Source organism: Nesoenas mayeri, assembly GCF_963082525.1.
Source record: "Nesoenas mayeri genome assembly, chromosome: 5".
Taxonomy (NCBI): domain Eukaryota; kingdom Metazoa; phylum Chordata; class Aves; order Columbiformes; family Columbidae; genus Nesoenas; species Nesoenas mayeri.
Genome location: NC_137548.1, coordinates 58,914,750 through 58,937,601, shown reverse-complemented (window position 1 = coordinate 58,937,601; position 22,852 = coordinate 58,914,750). Strand labels below are relative to the sequence as shown.

The following is a 22,852-nucleotide window of genomic DNA, read 5'->3' as shown; positions in this document are numbered from 1 at the left end:
TCACTGAAGAGCTGGTTGGAGGGGTGAGATGGGGCTGTTACAGAAAACCTTACGAGTCACCTTGAACAACTCTCTTGGGCAACTAAATACTGAGGACAAATGCTGTGATTTCATTGTACTGGAGCTCTTCCCATCTTCTTTATTTGCTACAGACGCCAGAGATGTGGCCTTGTGAAAAAAAACATTTTATAATGACAGAAATATTACAAAATGTCTATCCTGGTAGCATCATTGCACACACCTACATATGGACTAAAAACTCAAATAGGCTGGATTCATAAACTGGACCATAAAAACATTGTGTGACTGAAACTGGTTTGCTATTTAAACATGGATGCAAAGTGCAGTGAATTTTTTATCCATGTTAAGTCTGTACTTTCAAAGAACTTATTCTGCAGACAGATGTTGCGTGTTCAGTACAGACTCTTTCTTCCTTTGTCTTTGTTTTTCGCCTTCAAAATTTTAATATTTTTCTACAAAGATAATTCAGGCTGAAATAAAATATTTCATCTTTGTATATAAAAACAAAATAACATTCTTATTGTCTGATAAGGATCCTTTTGAAATTTAATTCATTTAGACTTATCAGTCCCAGCTTTTAGTCTGATTGTGACAGAAAAGCATTGTTTTTAACTAACTGTATTTTGAATATTAAATTTTGAGCCTTAGGTACTACTATTTACACTGCCAGAAGAGGAATGTGAGGGCATGTTATGTGAAGACCTACATACTGCCATCCCTAAAGTAACGTACCCTAGTGCCCGTTGGAATGAAAGTCTAAACTTGTTTCTTTTTTTCTTTTGTAGAAGCTCCACCAAAACCTGAAGAAAATCCTGCAGAAGCGTTCACTGACTCATCGCTCTTTGCTCACTGGGGCCAGGATCTCAGTCCTGAAAACAGACGCATCGCCCTCAAACAATTCCAGTATTACGGCTACAACGCTTACCTGAGCGATCGCTTGCCGCTGGACCGGCCCCTGCCTGACCTCAGGCCCAATGGGTGAGTGCTGCGGTTCAACCCAGCGTTGCTGGGCCTGAGTTGTAGAGTCCATTAGCTGTTCTTCACCTGGAAGTCTTGTGTTGCGTGATCACATAGAAGGCTGGAAGCTTCAAGTGTCTCCTGAAACACTGCAGTGCCCAGATTAAGTCCTATTAAACTCCCACGAAGTATCGGTTAAACGTTCCCCAAGATCATTTGGAACTTTAATCTCACCTACAATTTACATTACATAGCAAGTGGTTTATTGCCAAAAGAATAAACTTGTTATGTTAAATTTTAGTTTTATCACAAGATCTGACTAAGATAGGAATAAAATGAGAGTTGCTCTTTCTGAAAGCCCAGAACTGGCTGATAAAGATCAGTCAACAGGTGAAGTATGTAATTTAGTCAAGCAGTGTGTACCAGCTGAAAGCCCATGGAGCCTCCTTGGCTGGGCTGTTCTCTGCTGGGAAGCATTCAGGTCAGCAGGGTAAATATGTCCAGTGTTATTCCACAATGTCTTGGTGAGATGGATGGGCCCAAGGGAATGAACAGCCCTCCCTTTAGTGCACTTGAGGGCTGTTCTGGTAGGACCATTCACAGAGACAGTTAATGCTCAACTTTTTCTTCAGCACTGGTTATTCATTTGATCCTTTGAACAGCTCTGGGGATGAGGAAACTGGTGGAGAGAAAACTGCTTTTTTGAAGGTCATAAAAAAAATAAATCTTTAAATAAACATCATGGGTACTTTTGAATTGAACCAGTAACCAAGATGTGAAAGGCTTCTTAGTTCCTTGCCAATTCCAAAAGCAATCCAGATGTGACCTTATTAACTTATTTAGCCAAATGTTTTAATAGTTGAAGCTGTAAGCAGTACAATTTACCCTGTATGAAGTTGTCTGATATTAGTGAAAACATATGAATGCCATTCCAGGCAACAGTTTAGCAATTTTAAATATATTTATGCTATATATTATTATATAGTACATTTTAGAAATATTTATGTTGTGGATTTGCTGAAATAATGACTTTAAGGAAATCGAGGTACATGCAATTATATTTCTATTTGGTTAAATAGGCTTAGCACTCTCTATAGGGACGATCTTTTTTAGTTATAAACTAGTTTAGAGGAAAAACAAATCTTCTGTAACTAACAAGACATCAATGACAGAAATATGTCTGTTCTTATATCTCTTTTGAAATTACTCTCCTGAATGATATCAATCTGAATTTTTTATAACTATGGGTTTTAAAAATTAAAAAGACAGAAAATGAATGTTACTGTAGCTGAAAGAAATAAATTAAGAGTTGGGATCTTAAAGGAAACTCCAGTTAGAAACAAATTGTGATCCTGATTGCTGTGAAATGTTTGATCCTTAGTTAACTGTCTGCCAAAAACATATTAGACATTATAATATGTTTATGAATGCATGCATAAAAAATAAAGGCTTAGTAATAGTAGCTCAGGACAATATTTCCCCCCCACACCTTTGTCATGGTTCAGGAGCAAGTAGGTAGCCTGACACTGAAATGCAGTAAATTCTGACACTGAGGGAAATGCAGTGTGTTGTCAGGTAGCACGTACACTGCTGTATATACGGCACCCTGTGGAGTACAGAGCTGCAGGATATTCTGAAAGTCATATTGCTGAAAAAAGAATTCCTACTCTTTATACGCAAATTGTCATTTGTGTGAGAGCACACACGTGGCTATTGTAGGGAAGAAAACCTGCAAGAGTATGTTTTCCACTTACAATAATCAATTTTTAGGATTTGTACCACCTAGTTTTAAAGCAAATTGCATTTGTCACTTCCAGAGTCTGTATAGATGTATTTAAATTATCCATGGGCAGATACTGTGCTCAAGCAGCATAGCGTGAAAGCCGAGGATGGAGTGGTTGGAAGAGAGCACACACAGAAAGTGCCATGGAGACAGAGTTAATCAACTTTGCTGGACCTAAGTCGGCTGTGGTGTTCCTGTTCTGACTACGAATACACAGAAGCACAGAGGCAGAGGTACCACAGCAGCCCTGGACAGAGTTAGCCTGAGCCTAACCAAGCTCATGAGCCTGGATTTAGCCAGAGTCAGTGTGGGCAAAGGCTTGTGAGCAGGAAGCTGAAGGAAGGGAGTTCATATGAATGTCTGGGCTCAGTTGTGGCCTGTCACCTGTACCCATCACCTATCATATTAAAGTATAGGAAGTTGGAAAGACAGCAGAAATATACATATAACCGAAGTCTAATATAATCCATACATGGTTTTCCCCAGCTGAGACTGGGAGAATTAAGTGAGCTGCCGAGGGTGTGTGGTGGTAGTGGCCCCTTTTATATCATACTGGTATCACTCGGACTTGACCTTCTTTGTGCCTGCAGTGCTCTGAGAATTCACAGCAAAATAACTTAGCAGAGGAGCTCAGCATTTCTTTGCAAGGTTCTGCAGTGAAGAAAGGCCACTCCACATATGTAATAACCCTGTTATAGTGTAGAGGATTTTCTAGGGTTGATATTACCAACATTTAATACCATGAGAAAACTGGAGGACAATTAGAAATTTCTGAGCCACAACACATGTGGAGGAGAAGGCAAATATTCGGCCTTGCCCAGTCCTCCAGTGTGGGTGGTGTGTAGAGGTGGGAGACCACCCTTAGTATTTAGGGCGGTGGACTCTGCTGAAGCCCCTGAGCTCTGGCTTCTCTGGAAAAAATGACCGTGAGTCAGATGGAAACATGCAGCAGATTGCAGCTGGGTCAGGCTGTGGCAGTTGTCACACTTTGAAGTGGGACCTTCTCGTGTTTTAGGTGCTGTGGAATAGTTTCTAACCCTCTGTACAGCCATGAGCCTCATGTCCTGTGGCAGAATGTTCAGAATTTGTTTACCTTTCCCTGTGAATATTTGTGCTAGCACAGTCCAAAATAATCTGTTATGATACAGGTTATAATAAATAACTCCTCTGGATGTCCTGGTCTCCTGAAGTAATCATCACATCCTGAAGTAGGCTCTGTTTTTGCAGTACGTAGTAGATAGTACAAGGAGTATTATGGAGTATTGCTTATATTCTCTCTCCCAAGGCCTCCATTTATTTTCTGCTGCTGAAATTGGGTGCTCTGCTGTTTACCACCCTTATGTACTTCTGTTAGCCTGCAAACTATCTCCATCACAGACTAACAGATAACTACTGGCTCCAATGAGCTTGGAAGCATCGAGGAAGCCAGTGTTGCCCTTACTGTGTGCAGGACCAGGATAATACTTCTGTGTTACTTGTAATTCTGCTGTGCTCGTTACTTTAAGTAGGGCAGGCAGTACCCACAAAGCTTGTCATGAGTGAAACACTGAACAAGCTCACATAGAAAGACATTATTAAAATGTAGGTTGTTTAGGGATCCCAAAGCTGGGTACCAGATCTCCTTTGAGTGGATGCACTTAGGATTCTACTTTGTTTGCTTGTAAATTTTTTGTCGCCTGATCCAGTGTGCAGAAGGACATGTGGGAAAGAGAGATAACATTCTTCTTCTTTTATGTGATGAGAGAGTGAGGGGTAGTGGGAAAAGAGATGTGCAGCAGGACCCCAGCTAAGGAACGATTCTGCAGGGTTTTGCTCCTGCGTAGGCTCTATGAGATGAAGGAGCTGACCAGTAAGCATAAAACAACTTTTCAGTCAGTATAACTGCAACCAGCCAAACTTGCATTAGCAGAAACAGTATTTGTGTGAAGAAGCAAAGGCAGGAAGGGTGGAGGGGAAAAAAGAAGCATTTAAAGCTCAAATGTTTTTCCTTCTTTGGAGATCGTTAAATAGTATGGTATAGCATTTGGCTTGTAGCAGGTTTGCCCTTTTCCCAGCTGAGTCAGTGCTATTTGGCATCCAGACAAGTGCAGAGGAGACGTCCTGTTTCCTGTGCAGAGAAAAGCTTTGGCTGTTTTGTAAGTCCTGCTTGTTTCAAACAGTTCACTAGTCCCAAACTGTATTACTTTGAGGCTCAATTCAGCAAAGAACAATGGTAGAAGCCTTGAAGAGCAGCAAAATTACGTTTGTGTTAAAGTGGGCACAAACAGAGCAGATGGGATATCCACTGAATACAGATACAACTACAAGGAAGAAAAATTAGGAATGTCTGGTTGAGGAGAGTGATGCGTTTTAGGAGAAAAGCTATTTATGTATGTACGTCTGTCCAAAATGTCCATCAGTGTCGTGGTGGTATATGCAGTCCTGGATGTAGTGTGCAAAATGTCAGACTTGTATAAACCTGTAGGTTTTACTTTATTAAAACTGATGTAAGCAAAATGTTGTCTCAAACCTGTGAGGTTCAGGTTGGCATTTGCACATTAGCTCTGCTTGTTCCCAAAAGCCAGGTCCTACAGACTTGCATTCCACAAGTGTTTGTGTCCACATGCACTTGTGAAACCATTCTGTTTTGCTGGGCTTGTGTTAGGTATGGATGTGGCCCCATGTTTGGGTTCTTTTGTTTCTGCTCATGAAAGATAGCATAAATATTACATGTTGTATCTGATGTTTCAAAGGAAAAGAGCGCACAAAAGCATGGTACTTCACCTATTGTATTGTTTTGGACAGAAGTCCTAAAATTACCAAATTATTCTGCATACTTTTAAAATATCTAATGTTTAATTCTGTCATATTTCCTGCTCTCATGTAATCGTCTCTCTACCTTTGATTCTCTTGTCTCACTTTTGCTTGTGGTGGGTGCTGCCTGAGTGGCCGCCCTCCGTGATTCTGCTTGGTGCTGCAGTTTGTCCTGTCTGAATGTATCTCCTCAAACGGCTGCTCTAGGTGTATTTAACATCACTAGCGGTGATGCCAAATCAGCGGCAGTCCAAGCTGCTATAATAACCCAGGGTAATAACAATGTATGCATGTTGGTTTTGATTTTCCCCCTTGTCTCCTTTAACGGAAAGAAGCTGCGATGCGGTGATGTGCGCGCTCTCACTCACTCTCATTTTCTCTCTCTCAGTCTCTTATTAATGTGTCATAACATGTGAATGTTCTTTCACTTGGCATACATTTACACTAAAACGTACTTAGAATAATCCGTGGCATAATGCTGTGAGAGGCTAACAATTTTTGGCCAAATAGCTATACAGAATTCTTCTCATGTTCATCTGAAAATGAGTTTTATTGAAATCATCAACTCCCAGCTTACTGTTCTGATTGCTTTATTCAGAGAAAGGTCTCACTTTTAAGTACCAAAAATAAAATGGACCTTTATTATGTAATTTTACTGACATGAATAGCTTTTATTAAGAAGAGCGGGGAATCAGTCTGTTACAGTTAAATCTATGCTGTAAGATGCTTAGGAGACCAAGAACTTTTTGGAACTTATCTGCATATGTATCAAGTTCCTTTCCTGTTATCTAATCTTTCTTTATTATGAATTTTTTGTTTGTTTTTAGGGATTGATGCCAGAAATAAAACAAACAAACAAACATGCTTGCTTATATGGTAACTCTGTATTCCAATTCCTTACGTGATTGTGTGCCTGCCTTTACTCCTTTGTAATAGAAGATGATGACCACAAAGAAAGATTTCTAAATTTGCAACAGAATTACTGTCTTGCTGACTGTAGTTCTGTAATAATAGATTGTAACCCTCAGAGATCAGGAAAAAAGCCCTTTTTATATGTTGTTCAGTGGCAGCCTTATTAGCATAGTTCAGTTAACACTTAAGAGTAGTGAAAGGAAAAATTAAGAATGATCACAAAATGAAATTGTTGACATAAATAGTTGAGCTGAAATTCTTACAATACTAAGTTCTTTTGCAAGAGTTTTAGTCTTATTTATTTCATTTATTCCTCCCATACATCTTGAACTTCCATTTGCAATTTTGGCTGATGACAAAATGTTACCAGATCTTGAAGAAAGTTCAATTCTGGTTCTGCTTATGCTTCTGAGAAATTTTTGTTCTGTTAGAACTAAAGCACCTTCCCACATACACTCTTAAAACAAAACCCCAAATGTTTGAGTACTATACTAGATGAATAGATGGTAGAATAGATGACTTAATTTAGTGAATAAAATAAAAAATCTGTTCTGTTGCCATTGTTGGCTGCAATATCCATGCAACTCTTCATGAAAGGTTCTCATAAATTATAGAAAATAATTATTTTAAGTAATTTTTATATATATATTTGTAGAAGGTCTCAGATAAGTTATTAATGCAGGAAATCATTCTTTGTTCTTACTTCATGATTACGCTGAACTAATTTTAATGTGACTGACTTAATTGTCTTATCACAATGCATCTATTCTAGAGGAATATCATTTTCTTGTGGACAAATATTGGAAAGATTCATAATGTGTGCTGTCCTCCATTTCCCAGAGTTGTGCTTCAAATAGAACACCAGGAGTTTCTCTAAATTTCTGGTAACCATGACAACCGTTACTTTAGTGTTATTAGCCCAATGTAATTTAGTGGAGTAGGTTGCTAGAGGTAATTTTTTAGCTACATTGGGATGGTACTCGTTATTGTAACTCAAAATAATATTTAGAATTTATATTTAAAAATCACTTATTCATAATACTGAAACATACTCTATACTTTGGATTTGGTTTTGTAGCGAGTGCCTCACTTTGCAAAGGGGCAGTTTGGGGGTCCTGTCCAAGCCCCTGGATGTGTCCAAGGCAGAGCTGTCATTGAAACTTGTGCATTGCCAGTTGCCACGCAACGGTCCAGGGCTTAGGGCTTAATGGAGCTAAGATTTTGATCCATACAATTTCCTCCCTTTTCCCCCCTTCAGTGTATCTCTCATACACGTGCACACTTTCTCTGTAGCTATTTCTTGTTCATTCTTAGAATTGTGGAATTTTACGCCTCGTAAAACTTGGCATAAAGAGGAAAACAGATGTACTTGTGAAACTGCACAAGTGCTCTGCGTTCTGTGCATGGTCTGAGGTGTATGGGTTGAATTCTGATTTGTTTGAATTAAAAACAAGAAGTAGGAAAAGTAAGTAATTTTTATTGTTGTCATCTGATATGAAAAACAGTGTAGGCAGGAAAATTCACTTTTTAAAAGCTCTACATGCATTGAAAAAGAAATTAATTCAAGCTGGAAGTATAGACGATAAACAAGTCTGAATAGAAAAAAGAAAACTTGAACTCAATTTAGGAATGTACCCTAATTGAAAAAGAATTCATTTGAAAAGACTAAAGAAATTAGACACAACAAGAGCTTAATTCTATTCTCTTGTATGTAGTTATCTTTTAATGTGTAATGTAGTAAAAAGGGAATCAAATGACATTCGCGGCATTAAACATTTTGCTCTTGTCTTGCACAAGGTGCCAGACAATGCAAAATCTCGTTCAGTGTGATGTAAATTGAAGAGATGTAAATGAATGCAGGTAGGAAAAACAATACAAATAATTTCCTTTAAATGGATGGAACACATGCCAGAAACAGAAATTCTGTTGGAACATTTCAGTTTATGCATGCATTTCTGGTAGGGCAGCAGTGTTTTGGGGATTAGTTTGGTCATCTGGAACACTTTTGCAATATAGTTTGTCACTAATTTCTTACAAAAGTATAATTAATGTATATGTCAACCTTAGCTTAATTAACAGAGGATAAAAAATACATTTTTTTAAGGAAGCAACTTCTTTTAACTATTTTCAGTGTATTTTCTTTGCCATTTAAAATATTCTCCAAAATCACTGTGCTACTGTTTGTCCAATAGGTGACATATCGTATCATTTTTGGAGAGTTTTGTTTTTACCTTCTTTGTACATTGTTATGTCTGAGGATAACAAATATATTATCTTCCTATGCCTAAGATAGACAGCTAAAAGGGAGACTGGCTGTACTTTTGTTTGCTGGACCATTTTATATCTCTATGCATTTTGGCTGCAAGTGTATCACTAAAATAACAGGCTTTACAGGCTAATATTTAAGCCTATTAACTCATTCATAGTTCATTTGAAGCCAGACTTTCAAAGCTTGCATGATATTTCAATTTTTACATCAGAAATGTGCTTGCTTTATAAAGGTGTACAGGAGACTAGAATTTTGTTAGTGATTTCTCATTATAGCCATGCAGATTTTTACATATAACTTGCATGTAAGAGATTACATCCACTGAGTAATCTTATCTAGATTGCATATGGAATATTTTTGGTCGATGCAGCATGGCATACATATGCACATACACTGTGTACCAGGCCTGTTCTTCAAGGAGCTGGATCTGTAACGCTTTTAGCATCTCTTGGGAAATGGGGAGGGTTAGTATTTAAAAACTGTAGCATGTTCATACGTACAGAAGCCTCCCAGACACTGTGAGCCTGGAATATAATATAATATAAACCTTGAATATCCTATTTTCAGATGCCACCTAACACTGGTGGCACCTAAAATTCACATTTGTCCAAGGTTCACCTCAGGTTTGCCCATGCTGAACCCAAGCCAGTTTGCGCCTGCTGCACCTACTCAGCCATCTGGGCAGCGTTTTAAAGCAGTGCTTTAAGAGATTGTTCACCACAGAGGATGACCTTTCTTTAATGAATGATTTCAGACATTAAAATACTCACTCTAGGGTACAGAAGGCAGGTGTGGAGAACAGTCTTTTCTCCTTAAGAAGATTTGAAACCGTATGTGTGTATATAGAGTTGGGACTGTTCAGTTGAGAGAAGAGGAAGGTCACAGTGGATGTCATCAATATCTATAAATATATGAAGGGAAAGTGCAAAGAGGATGGGGCCAGGCTCTTTTCAGTGGTACCCAGTGGCAGGGCCAGAGGCCATGGGCACAAACTGAAGCACTTCTTTACTGCGAGGGTGACTGAGCAGTGGCAAAGGTTGCCCAGAGAGGTGGTAGAGTCTCCATCTTTGGAGACACCCAAAAGCTGTCTGGATAGGATGCTGGGCAGCCAGCTTTAGGTGACCCTGCTTGAGCAGGGGGTTGGACAAGATGACCTCCAGAAGTCCATTCCAACCTCAACCATTTAATGGCTCTATATTGCTTCCCAATAAAGTGCCCTTACACCTGAGACCAAGGTTCTCTAAGGTGCCTTTATTCTTTCAACCCAAGTAGCATTTCTTAGATGAAAACAATAAATATTGATTTGCAAAAGAAAGAAAAAAGTGATCAAAACAGTTACCATGGCATTATAATCTAGAAGACTGGACATAACCATAAAGAGTGAAGTCCAGGGTTTAAAATGCATGAGCATCCATTGGAATGGATACTGCCGTACAGGTCCTTCCTCCAGGGAATTTGCCTTTAATGCAAAGCTTGAGAGGCTTACTTGGTATCACTCCAACTTAGTGTACATTGAATTGCTCCATAGAAAGTAAAATGACTCTGAAAAGAGGGACTGAAAACAATCACATTGCACTGGCAAGTAGTTAGAAGGCGCTCTGGCTGGATCAGAGAAGACCGAATTCATGCTCCTTCTGTTCTGGTTGAAGGTTCTAACTCCTGAACTACTGGCTAAAAGAAAACTAGTGCTACCTTGCACTGGTGGTCTTGTGGCAGAAAACCCAGCTCCGTCTGCCTCTTGTTGTAGTGTTTTATTTTGAATGAAAAGCACTCAGGTTCCTATCTCTAGGAAAGTAGGCTCTAGGCTCTGATGAACGCAGAGCGCCTTCGGTGCTTCAAGGGGAAATCTTCTCCTTTCCTGTCTGCTACATGTGCTCCACAGCAGCTGTGAACTTTGCAGGTTACATATCACTCCACTGAAAGATGCAATATGTGGGACTACGGTGGGTCTCTGGATTCCGTGACGGAGGGCATGGGAACAGAAATTAACCTTGAAGATATGAAGGCCTACACGTGAGAAAGATGGGAGTAAAGGAGTATCTGGAGATGTTAAGGATGTACCCATGAGAGAGAAGGGAGTAGAAGAGTAACACTGATGATAGCAAAAATAGCCAATGAGATGTTACTGCTGTAACTTGTAACCAATAGTGAAGAGACACATGAATTGGTAAAACTGTATAAAAATGCACTTGTGGCAATAAATGGCATCTACTACTTTCATCCTGGAAGAACTTGGTCTATGTCGTTTGTCCGTCTCAACCACGACAGCAGTATTTACATTTTTATTGAGACTTGATTTGTGAATCTGTTGATAAGTCCTTCTTAGAAAATCTTGATTCCCAGAAAAACTCCCTGAAACCAGTAAGAATCATGAGTGCCCCTGCTTATAAAGGCTGGGTATAAAAGACATCCACATTTATGAGAATCTGATATTCACAGAGCAGTGAAATTTTTTTACAAGACATCTTTAATGACTTGGTGTTCACTTTAAAGAAAAAAAAAGGGAGCAATTTATTATCAATGAGACAATTACACTTTCACAAGCTGTTGTTACATTTGATCTGCTGTCAAAAAAAAAAGTTATGTGCTTTTAGGTCTCATGAAAGCTTCAAAGATGACTTTTCAGTCTGATGCTGAAAGCTGAAAGCTCTCCTACCAGCCAGAACGGGGGAGTGACACACCAATAGAAATATAAACTGATTTTGGAAAGTAAGTTTTGATTTGTTATGCAGCCAAAAGATCAAGCTACAAGTGGGAATCAGTAAATCCAAACACCATTTTAGTTGTTTCTCTGTTGTATTGATGCCACACAAAAAGCTGTGGATCTTTGTGAACATGTTCCCTGTTTGTTTCTGCAAGGTGAATGAACCAGCTTATTAAAAAAAAGTATAGCATACACCTTTCAAGACTGAAACTGTTGTCATCACGTTTTCAAGACTCAGTTTTCTGTTTTACATGTCTATAGAATTTCACATGGTGACAGAGAGAAAAGTACCTGAAGTGTAAAATAACTTCTGTAATGTGATTTCCATCAATTTAAAACTAGTGACTGAATTGAGAAAACCAGATTGGCCAGCTGAATTTGAATATTATGTGTCTCTCAGTGCTTTTGAATATCATATGTCCTGTGCACTGACTCTTTTCAAACACTTTAAAACATACATGTAAATTTGCCACCTGGATTGAACTTAATTTTTGTGCAACATCCACCATGTGAAGAGGAATGCTTTTGCAATACTTACCCACATTTATTGACTATACAGATTAAAACACAAAATAATAATAATAAAAAATGCTATGCTTTGTCTTCAAACTGAAGAACAAATTTAATTAAGGAGTCATATTCAAGCATGGTTTGAAAACTCTGAATCCATTGCTGCTTTCTGTGTGCTGACGGGCAGATGTTAGAAATGCTGTTCGCAGCTTCCAGGAATTCCTGGGCGTGCTCAGAGAACCTCAGACGCTCCGGTGTTGTCAGGAGGCAGAGAAGAGTGTTACTATCAATCATTTCCATCTACAGAGCCTACGCAGAAATGATACGTGGGTCAGCTTGTAACCTGATTTCATCCTAGTAAATAGTCTCAGATCTGAGAAAAAAAGGTAGAATTGATTGTTGTTCAGAAACATTGCATTAAAATACTAGAAGTTTCAGAGAAAATGACTTTTACTTAATTAACTTGTCGCTTTATTTGGAAAAGCAAATATTTTGCTGACAGTTTAAAAGATAGAAATTGGTAAAAGGGCTTTCTATCCTTCATAAAATTACAGAATTTGAATCCTTTTTTAAATGAAGTAGGAAAAAAACCCCAATAAAACATTAAGGGACTCCAAAGTTGTGGGCAGCAGAAAAACCCAATAAAATATTAAGGAACTCCAAAGTTGTGGGCAACACTTCCATACTGCTGTTCGCATAAGCTAATTGGAATGTGGCTAAAATATATGTATTTTTAAAAACCATAGGAAAATCCATCAGGTTGCGAGACTACTTCTCATGCTAATTAAACCTCTTGACTGAGTTACAGATAAGTTTTCCATCCTTTGTTCCTCTTTTTCTGGCTACACTCTCAGTCTTAGCTTCTTCAGCAGGATGTTCTTAGGAGCTGGATCTTTTCCTGTGTTATTATTGAGTTAAGAAAGAAGGCCCTGATTTTGACTTGACATACTTGATAGACTCTGTAGCAAAAATAATTAATGTGGCTATTAAGAAGATGCTTTCTAAAGTAAGGAGCTAACTGTTCCTTGCTGTCTGCACTGTCCAGGAAGACATTGTGAACAACTGCAACTGGAAGCTGCATTTAAACAGGAGTTTGCATTAGATTTGCAAACTGATTTTCAGTGATTTGGGCCTAGGGTGGAAAAATGAGCTCACTCTAGGCCTTGGCTGCACAGGCAGATTCAGGAGATTGGTTTCAGCAAATGCTTCTTGTTCTTGCCTGTACCTGCTCTGGACAGGTATGGGGACCATGCCTACAAAAGCTCTATTGTCATTTGTATGACTGTGGGCAGATTTCACTGAAAGAGTTTGTGTTGACTTTGTGACTTCTGATAGTTTACTCTATTTTTCTTTCACCTTTTTCTTCAGGTGCAGAAACCTTACCTTTCCTGACAGGCTTCCTGAGGTCAGCATTGTGTTCATCTTTGTTAATGAAGCTCTCTCGGTGATTCTGCGCTCCATTCATTCAGCCATTGACCGGACTCCTGCTCACCTGCTCAAAGAGATTATTTTAGTTGATGATAACAGTAATAATGGTAAGAGGTTTTGTTTGGTTGGTTTTGATGTTTGGTTTTGTGTTTGTTTGGGGTTATTTGGTTTGTTGTGGTTTTTTGAGTTTTGTTTGTTTGTCTGTTTTTCCCTAGAGGTTGGATCATACACAAGAATCCTTGAATTCTGACTCCTGCTCATTCCATTGGCATTTGAAATGTTGTCAGTGTATTTTCTCCCTTCTTCATGTCAGTCTTTCTAGGCTGTCTTCAAATATACACGAGTGGGGTGTGTTAAAAAGATTATGTACAGAGATAGAATGCTGTTTCCATATGCTTAAGGTGTCTGTTAACCAGAATTTTGAGTGTAACAATAGATTCATGTTTCAGTTGTACGTTTGCATGTATGTACTCACTTTCTCTTTTGTATAAAACATCCGTTTGTGTTTCTTAGATGTCTCCTCTGGATTTCCAGATCCTCTGCTCTCTGGCTTTCATCAGCAGGGCTTCTCTCATCCTTTCTGTCATTACAGATGTTATGTGATCCCTGTAGCTAGATCCTGTGACTCACTGTTGATCATAAGTGTATCTCAGAGTGGTACAGAAAATACATTTTTTGCAAAACAAGTGAATAAGTTCCCCACTCCAGGCTATGCACTTCATTATCTCCTCTCTTGCTGACTATCAATGAAGGAAAAAGTAAAATTCTGACTCTTCATAGTACATACAAATCCCAACAACTTGATGTAAGCTTATATCAAGTCTAATTCCAGTCCCAGTGAATAATACTGTGTTTAGAGTTACCTAAGGCTGACCAAGCTTTTATTGAGATATGTGCTGATGGAACAGTGTGGGTAAATTGGCCTGCAGGATTTATGAGTTGTAATTTGTAGTTTATGGCACAATTTATCATGTAACAATGAGATGAAGTAAATGAAAACAATCACAATGAAACAGTAAACTGAGCAAAGTGAAAACAAACAAAAACCAACCCAAACTAAAATCTACATGTGTGCATACACATAAACATACGTGTGATTCAGAAACTTCTTGTGAACCGAGGTAGGCTTTTGATTTGCTTCAGTATGGAATTCAGTCATTTGGCCTGGTTTTACTGACGCACTATTGCTGGCCTTAATTTTTGCCTACTCCCTCATGTAATATGTGGCAGTTTGATAGAAAAAAAACACCTCACAACTTGATTGGTGGACTTGGGCTTGGAATGTGTTTGTAGAAAGTAATTCCTGCATCTTTCAAACAGGTAGAGTTAATGTGATGCCAGGAGCTCAATGAACCTGAATGGCTGTTGGTGCTGCAGGGCCTGAGGCCTCTGGACGCGGAGGAACTGGCCACAAGGCAGCCATACAAGAAGAAAAATAATCTGGCTCAAAAATGAGGTTTCTAAAGTTTGAGTCTGATTTTCTATAATTTACAGGCAGTTTTTCTAGAGGGCACATTGTAGAGCAATGTCAGAAACTTCAGTGTTTCTGAGAGCCTGTCATCACTGCGATGAGCTCACTAACAATGACACTTTGCGCTGTGCTCTGTGGGCTTGTCAAAATTATTCTTTTTCATTATTTCTTACCTGAAATAGATAAGAAATCACAGGAATCGCATATTCTTTCAGGAAGACCTATTCAGCCACATTTTATGTTAGTACCAGTGTTGGTACTGTGCAGTATAATATTTTTATAGTTGGCTGTGCCTTTTATTCAGGCTTTATTTAGGCCTGCCTTTCTTACCCTCCAGTGCCTGAAATGCTTAGGTTCCTGACCCCAAACAGGAGGACAGAAATTGAGAGGAAGGTGACCTTTGGTTTGGCTGTCTTGGCTTGGTATTACGTATCATTCTATACAAAACCACACTGTGCAGACTGATCCTTAGCCTCCTAAAAATTCTCAGCTCTCTCCAGGATTTTCTGCTGCTCCTCTAGCCCTTTCTCTGGCATCTCTTCCCTGCAGAAGTAAATTAGATTCCTGCCGTCCTCTTTATCCCATAATGTATGCTGAAGACCTGGTAATAGGCATCCATTTGGAGAGGATAGATGTTTGGTAAGAAAGGGAGAGATTGTAAAGATGATGTATGGGCTTTTCTATTATTAGTTTAAATCCTGAAATATTTATTTTACAATTTCCTTTTGCTCTTACAATATTCTGTTTTCAGATTTTTTCTCCCTTCTAGCATTGCTGAAACTAATCCTTTATATTTAGTGTCATTCTGTGTTTCTGTTAGTAGCTCTTTAGCTTGCGAGTGTTGCTGCTTGTAAGATAAGTGAGTTACTCTGGGTTTCCCTGTAATGTTACCTGAGGGGCAGAATTTTTGTGCTTGCGCCTGGCTCCAGACTCTGCTCTTGCAGAGACCTGTCAGAATCCTAATTATAAGCTGTATGTTTACTCTCAGGCTTTTGCTGGGGATGGCAACTTTTATAACTCAATGTAAGATTTTTTTCCTGTGATGTAACAGCCATGGATTTCACAGGCAAGAAGCATCGCACTGTGAGCAGGGACTACAAAGAAAAAGTGAGAACAGAGATCAGGCCGAGTGCAAATGAACATGTGTTTTATTTTGATTCCCTTCCGCTGTATGATTGCGTTCACATAGCATCGTGGTTTAAAATAAAAGCAAATACAATGATTGGCCCTGGAGGAGGGCACCAAAATGTCCTGCTTCTGAGGGGAAGCAATATACTGGTAAAATGGTGCAAATTCTTGCTGTGGGCCGAATTCTGAATCTACTAATGAACACCTGCATTATGATATCAGTAGATCTCTGTTTCAGAGAAGAGCAGTGGAAGAACTAGTTGCTTTTTAAAATTACAGAAGGCTGATTTCAGAAACCATATATTCAAGTGTACAGCCAAAGTCTGCACATTTGTCTTGAGCAATATAAGCAATAGTATTTTATTTCGTGCACTTCAGGGTATGTCAAGCAAATTATCTATGACTTTCTTGAAACCTCAGTGCTGTTTTTCAAGTTTCCAGTTATGTTTCAGGAGACCTCAATTAATCTCTTCATGAAGTTTCCCTTTTTTAAAGTAAATGTTTCAAGTTAGGAAACTAAAAATGCCAGTGTGTGCCATTTAAAAGCAGAAGCTACATTTAACAGATCCCAACATTTTGATCCTTTATTTTAAAAAAGCCATTTGCATGGCTTAATGTGTGTATTTCCCCATACCATCTTTTCTAGTGGAATTCTGATAAGCGTAACACTGAAATGTTTCATATATTCTGTTAGGTACATTAGTGGTAAAATTTAATTGAAGGTTAAAAAAAGTGCATCTCAGTGGCTGCCTGTGTGCTGTATAACGAGAACACAAGATTTATTAAAACAAACCGAGTATTAGTGTAGATCATTTGGGTCCCATTTGCATTGGTGTGATATAGAGCAACTGAGCTGATTTCAGCTGTTTTACTGTGGTGTTAAGTGCTGTCTGTCAGATCAGAATCTTCCCCATCCTTCTCAGGAATGCTGTTTGTGTTTCAGAGATAAAATACTCACTATTTTATAACTTGGCAATAAAATAATTTATTCATTTTTGCTTTCAGAAGCAGCAGAGTTTTCCAGCTGGCTCAATGCAATTGAGGAGAGAGACTTACAGAGAAGAGGCTTTAAAAACACCTTAAGTGACCAAGCCCATGGCTCCTGATAGTTAATTAGACCTCAGAAATGCATTTAGAAAAAGCATTGTCTGAGCTGGAGGCTACTGGAATAGTGTTTTATTCGCTCCTGGGCTTGTTGCATCCTGCCCTCTGGGGACAGGGTGCTGACCTCCTGTGCCATTGGAGTCCTGTCTCAGCTTTCGAGTCTTTCTGCTGGCGTTGCGTCCTGCTGCGTTGTGAAGTACCTCTTGAAGAGTATTTTAAGATTATTTGAAATCTCTCTAAAACACTCATTGTGTGAGCCATGATGTGTTCAGCATCATGAGGAGGCAGCATGCATTAATGTGGCAGAGTACACCTTACAAAATTTCATATTAGAGCAATAAGTATCATCCTTTATGACATTTTTTCATATTGAAGTTAATAATAGATGTTGCAATAGAGGCTCAGATTTCGTAAGGTTTCTTCCTTTTTCTTTGGATCATTACTTATGAATGAAATATCTTAATGCGTTCAGTTTAACGATTCTCATTTTGTCCTGAGATCTCCATGAATACAGCTATTGAATTGCAGTAATAATGCTGGATATCACAGGATGCTAATTCTATGACTTGCAGTGTTGGAGAGAATTAGCACAGGCTGGTAGAAAGTGGGTCACATGTATCACCTTTGAGAGATTTGCAACATTGTCCTCAAAACATTGAATAAAAAGAAGCTTTTCAAAAAGCATCCAGAGCTTTTCATTAGAAAGCTATATTTCTTCTTTGGCTATTTTTAAGAGGTATTTGGGAACAGAATATTGTCTGTTTTTTTTTTTTCTTTACTATAGCAATGATGAATAAACCTCAAAAGTACTATTCAAATGCATGCTAGATTTCCTATTACAGCGTAATTTAAAGGTGGCTTACCTGTAGACCAGACAACTATGAATGTTGATTTTAAAAACCTATTAATCACAATCTCCTAGGGAAGTTCATTCTGTTTGGCTTCTTATTCGTCTCTTACCTCAATGCCAGCAAAATTCAAAGGCAAAGAAAAACATTTAAAAACAAGAAAAAAGCCAAACTTTATTCAAACCCGCATTCACTTTTGGGCCATGGGTTATGCATTTTGAAGACTTTGCTTTATCTGCCAAGATTCATTCTGCCCATTAGTTAAAGGTCTTGACGCTGAAATCATTATTTTTGCAGTCTTTACAGAAGAAAACTTCCAGCAGTGTTGGCAGGGGTTTATAGGAAAGAGAGGCTGTGTGAGGCTAGTTAGGAATCAGACGCTAAAAAGCCTGTATTTATGTATAGACCAGGAAATCTGTCTCTACTGTAGATGTGAGAACGTTAGCTGCTGTTACAAACTGTGCATTTTACTTGCAAGGTAACGTTTAGCACTGAAACTTGAATATATGAAGACAGTTCTTCGAGCATATGGTCACTGCTGCACACTCTGTGCTGCTGCTGGGGACTGCAGTGAGGTGTGTGTCTTGGCTTGTGTGCCAGCTGCTGTGGAGGCACTTGAAAGTATGTAAGAAGAAAATAACCAGGAGCAAAACATCGTCAACTGGCCATCTGTGTTGACAGAAGTTAGCAGAAGGAGGGATGTTGTTCTTATTCTAAGGTGTGAGAGAGTGGAGTATGTGGACACTTCGGTTCATGTCCCAACAATGACTGGCCATGCAGCTCAAAACTCTTATGGAAAAAATTAAGAACCACTAATGCAAATGGACTGTGAGATTTTTGTAAGGACAGCAGAAGATGCTGCCCTAGAGTGGCTGTAGACTCTTTTCTGCTCTTACTTGTCAGTCCTTGTAACACTGAATTTGATTCCTGCTTTAAAGGGCAGAGGTTGTGGAGTAGGACATCAAAAGGATGTGAGCAACAGAGCAGAAAACAGAGGGACACTGTTGATGAAGAAGGCTATGTGCCCCAACTATTCCTGCCCCTCTTTTGCTTTGATATATCACTCTTCACACCTTTTTCTCAACTTGTATTCATTCCTTCTTTTTTTTTCATCCAGGTGGTGTATATCCTTAGTCCTTATTCCCTCAGTCCACTTGGCTTTTCCTCATTCCGCCCTGGCAGTCTGCTCTTTTCAGATGTTCACGGCCACACACCCACTCCATACACCTCCTCCTCCTTTATGTGAATTTATGTCCTTCAGTTGAGGTCTCCATTTTCTGTGTTCTCAAATGCCAGTGTATCCGCTCCTCTTATCCTCTCCCTGTATTTGCTGCTTTTTCTCAAAAACTGCACTCCTCTGGTTTTCCCATTTCATCATGCAGCTCCCCCTTGCCTTTAGCCCCAGTAATTAAACTCCTGCCTGGATTATCCATCCGTCCATCCATCCATCCACCCCTTCCTTCTTTCCTTCTCCCCCCAGCAGCATTCTGCTCCTTCCTTTGTGACATGTTTTTATCCCATTTTCCTTCTTTTTCTCTCTGACGCTACATTTTCAGATGCGATTTTTCATTTCCTTTTGCTTCCATTTAAAAATGATGTTTTGTTCTTTTAAATCAGTGTTTCCAACTATCCCATATCTGAAGCCCATCCTGCGTCAGACTCGGAGGTTGCCTTGCATTCGGTCACACGTGGAGGCAGGGACAGCATCCCTTGCTGAAGGCAACGCTCTGATTTTTGTAGCATTTAATTATAGCTGTATGAAAGCTGTTTGATAACCAGCATGCGGTTTGCTTTGTTTTATAATGTGAACTGCCACATTCTCTGTTCTTTAGAACAGATGTGGAAGGTCCTCAGCCCTTGTTTTCTGGCAGGCTGGGGAAGCTGCGGTGCTGTGGGGCTACAGGACCAGTGCAGCCCAGTGCGGCTCCCCCAGTGCAGCCCAGAGAACTCACACAACTGTTGGACCATTTGCCTCTGTGCATGTGTGAGCGCAGCAGGTGTTTGGAGTGACAAAGTGGCCTTACAAAAGAATAATTGTTTTAATTATTTGCAGTCTTGTATAGTTCAGTGTGTTTGTATGGCTGGGAAAGCCAAATTTCCATGTGTGTGCAAGCTGATGATATAACCTCTGTCCACATCAGGGTCATAGGGGAGCAGCAGAGCTTTTATTGCAGTTTCCTGACATCAGAGTTTCTGATTCAAAAGTTCATATAATACTATGAACTGAATCCTCCTTAGCCAGCAGTTGTTGAAAGTTAATATGTGGTCATCTCATCTTTTATTCCATCCAGCAGGTAATTAAACTCATTCAGTCCTAATATGCTTGTAGTGCTGCAGTCTAATAAATACCTTTTTCTGTGTCAGATTCAGTACAGCATGTCCAAGAGGACAGAACAGCCACTTCAAAGCCAGCATTTTCCATACTTGCAGTTTAATGTAGAATAGAGAAAAAGTTATTTTATGCAACTCCAAACCTTATTACCAGTTAATCCTCTTTTTCTTTTTTTTTTTTTTACTTTCTAATAAAACAAGCCCATTGCTATTAAACTATATTAAACTAAGCTTTAAGACTGGAAGAACAATGTATCTGATTTCAGCGTGGGAGGAACTAATTTAAGTGTCATCTCAGTGGTATGTACATGCCGTATTTAATCCTAATGGAAGGTAGTAGAGTGGAGTATCTGAACTACAGTATAGGAAATGCTGAATAACTGGAAGTAGAACAAAATCCATGGATCATTTCAGCTGCAGTTTTACAGCTTCCTTATATCTTCTTTTTTCCAAATGACAAATGAAACCGAAAACTATAGTGGCATTTTTTCGTTGTGGTTTTGGTTTAGCTTGAATCCCAGTGTACCAGTTCCCACTATGTATCTATTTTACGTGTGCTGTGTACCCTATGTGTGTCAAGCAGCTCAATGCACGGTGAGTATTTTCTTCTTCTTCGTCCCCGTGTCTGTTCTGCAATCCTCTAATGAAGCAATCTGTAGTGTGAGCACAGTCATACGTGCTCTCAGTTCACTGAATGTATCGAAGCCCAATACAGATAATACAGCAGAAGTTTTTAGGTGATGACAAAGAGCTGCACGTTGGCACTTCAGAATATTTTGGAAGAATTATTTAGGCCAACTAATAGGAAATAGCATCACCTGTGTCGGGTATGATTCAGAAACACTGCACAGAGTTAAAGGCTATAGGCTCATTTTAAACTCTTCTGATAGCAATGTGGACCTCACCCCATGTGCGTTGGAAGTACTGTGGGCTGGTGGTATCAGTCCACTTCTCAGTAGTGTCACTATGATTTCAGCCTTAAAGTTAATTACTAGAGATCTCTGAGAAACTGCTTGATTGAAATAACTTCTTTTTTCTTTCTTCTTTCTTTTTTTTTTAATCTCTCACATTTTTTGTGGGATTATTTTGTCTTCAAGAATGCTTGAATGGTTTTGCTTGATAATGTTCTCAAACACATCTCACTGCATGTAGGTAGCAGCCAAATATATAGATCTGGTGCAGTGACAGTCATGCGGAACTTGTGAGAGAAGTGCCGATATCTGTTAATGTCAGTAAAGGCAACTCTAGTTTGATCAGAGATTATTTCCTTTTGACATGTTTTCCTGTAAAGTATCTGGAGATCTCCTTGCATCTGGCAGAATTTGTATTTGAGATATTCTAGTAATGTCAGCTGTTAAGAGCCTGAATCACTTCTTAAAGGATTTCTGTTTCTGTCCTTATCGAGAGAATGGTGCTTATAATTGCAAGAGTTTTACAGGGGGTGGAGAAAATACTCCGTAGTGTTAGACAAGGGAGGTAAAAGATTGTGTCCTATATAAAGTAAGAAATACAATTGCCTTTTAAGTGAACTTTATTAAATTTTTCCTTTTCTTCCTAAGTCAAGCATACTTTTCTTAAAAAGAAAAATGGATAAGAAGATACTTTTCATAAAATTAATACTGAGTACTTAATTTAAACTGGTGGTAAAACTTCCTGCGAGAACTGATAATTTCAAAACACTTCAACATCTTTGTGATAGAATCTGAAAATTCTTAATATGCTGTAGGGTCCAAGGCATGATAAGAGATTTGCCTAAGGAAGTATTTAAGTGTGTTTCATTATATCACTGAATGATAAGTATCAGTTAGTAAAAATATGTGAAGAAATTAAAGACCATTCTATGTTCACCCAGTAGGCATGCACAAAGGCATATGTATAGGCATTGTTAGATGTTTTAAAGACATTGTGGAACCTTCTGTAAGTCTAAAGTTCAAGTACAGAACCTCTTATCAAAGGATATTTGAGTTCTTGTTGTGAATGAAAAAATGAATTCATGTTGACTTTTCTTTTAGCATGCTTTTTCTGTAGATATGCTTGGCATTTGATTTTGAAAGTGTTCTCCAAGTACATTACGTGACCAAGCTTTAAATAACTTGGCTTCACTTGTTCACTTGGTTGTTTGTGGGGCCTTTAATCAAAGGTTTTCTTTCCTTTTGCATGGGAAAAGTACCATTTTAAGTAGTAGACTTCAAGTAGCAGGCTGGGAAGCTTTTGGGGAGCTTCATTTAAAACTTTATGGAAATTGTGATGAAACTAGACTAAAAATTTCCATTTGCGATGATGGAATTAACATGGGAAAAAATGAAGACCTTGGAGGTTAGGCTTGAGACAGTAAAAATTTCGCTTGTTTTTCCTCACCCAGTTTATTTGGAAAAGATGTTTTGTTTTTCTTGGGCCTCCATAACTTGAGTCTTTGTTAACACCACTTACTGGAAGTCTGGTTTGGGAGCCTGGGTAGAGAGAAATACAGATGCAAGTTCATGAGGAAGGAGGTACAGGTTATATACTAAAAGATCTCCCTTCATATTCTTTATGTTCTTCACAAATATCTAGCAGTCTGTGCCACAACCTACTCCATACAGGACAAGCCAAA

The 22,852-nt window shown here is 38.8% G+C and overlaps 1 protein-coding gene across 2 annotated transcripts in view; it reads left to right on the top strand.

Moving 5' to 3' along the window:
• The window catches only part of GALNT18 (polypeptide N-acetylgalactosaminyltransferase 18), a gene marked incomplete at both ends in the record, with an annotated part of 236,302 nt that overhangs the window by 113,774 nt on the left and 99,676 nt on the right, over nt 1-22,852 (top strand). For both annotated transcript variants that reach the window (XM_080345458.1, XM_080345457.1), the window contains 2 exons: nt 807-999; nt 13,318-13,484. In XM_080345458.1, the coding sequence (XP_080201584.1) occupies nt 807-999; nt 13,318-13,484 (360 nt within the window). The remainder of the gene's footprint in view (nt 1-806; nt 1,000-13,317; nt 13,485-22,852) is intronic.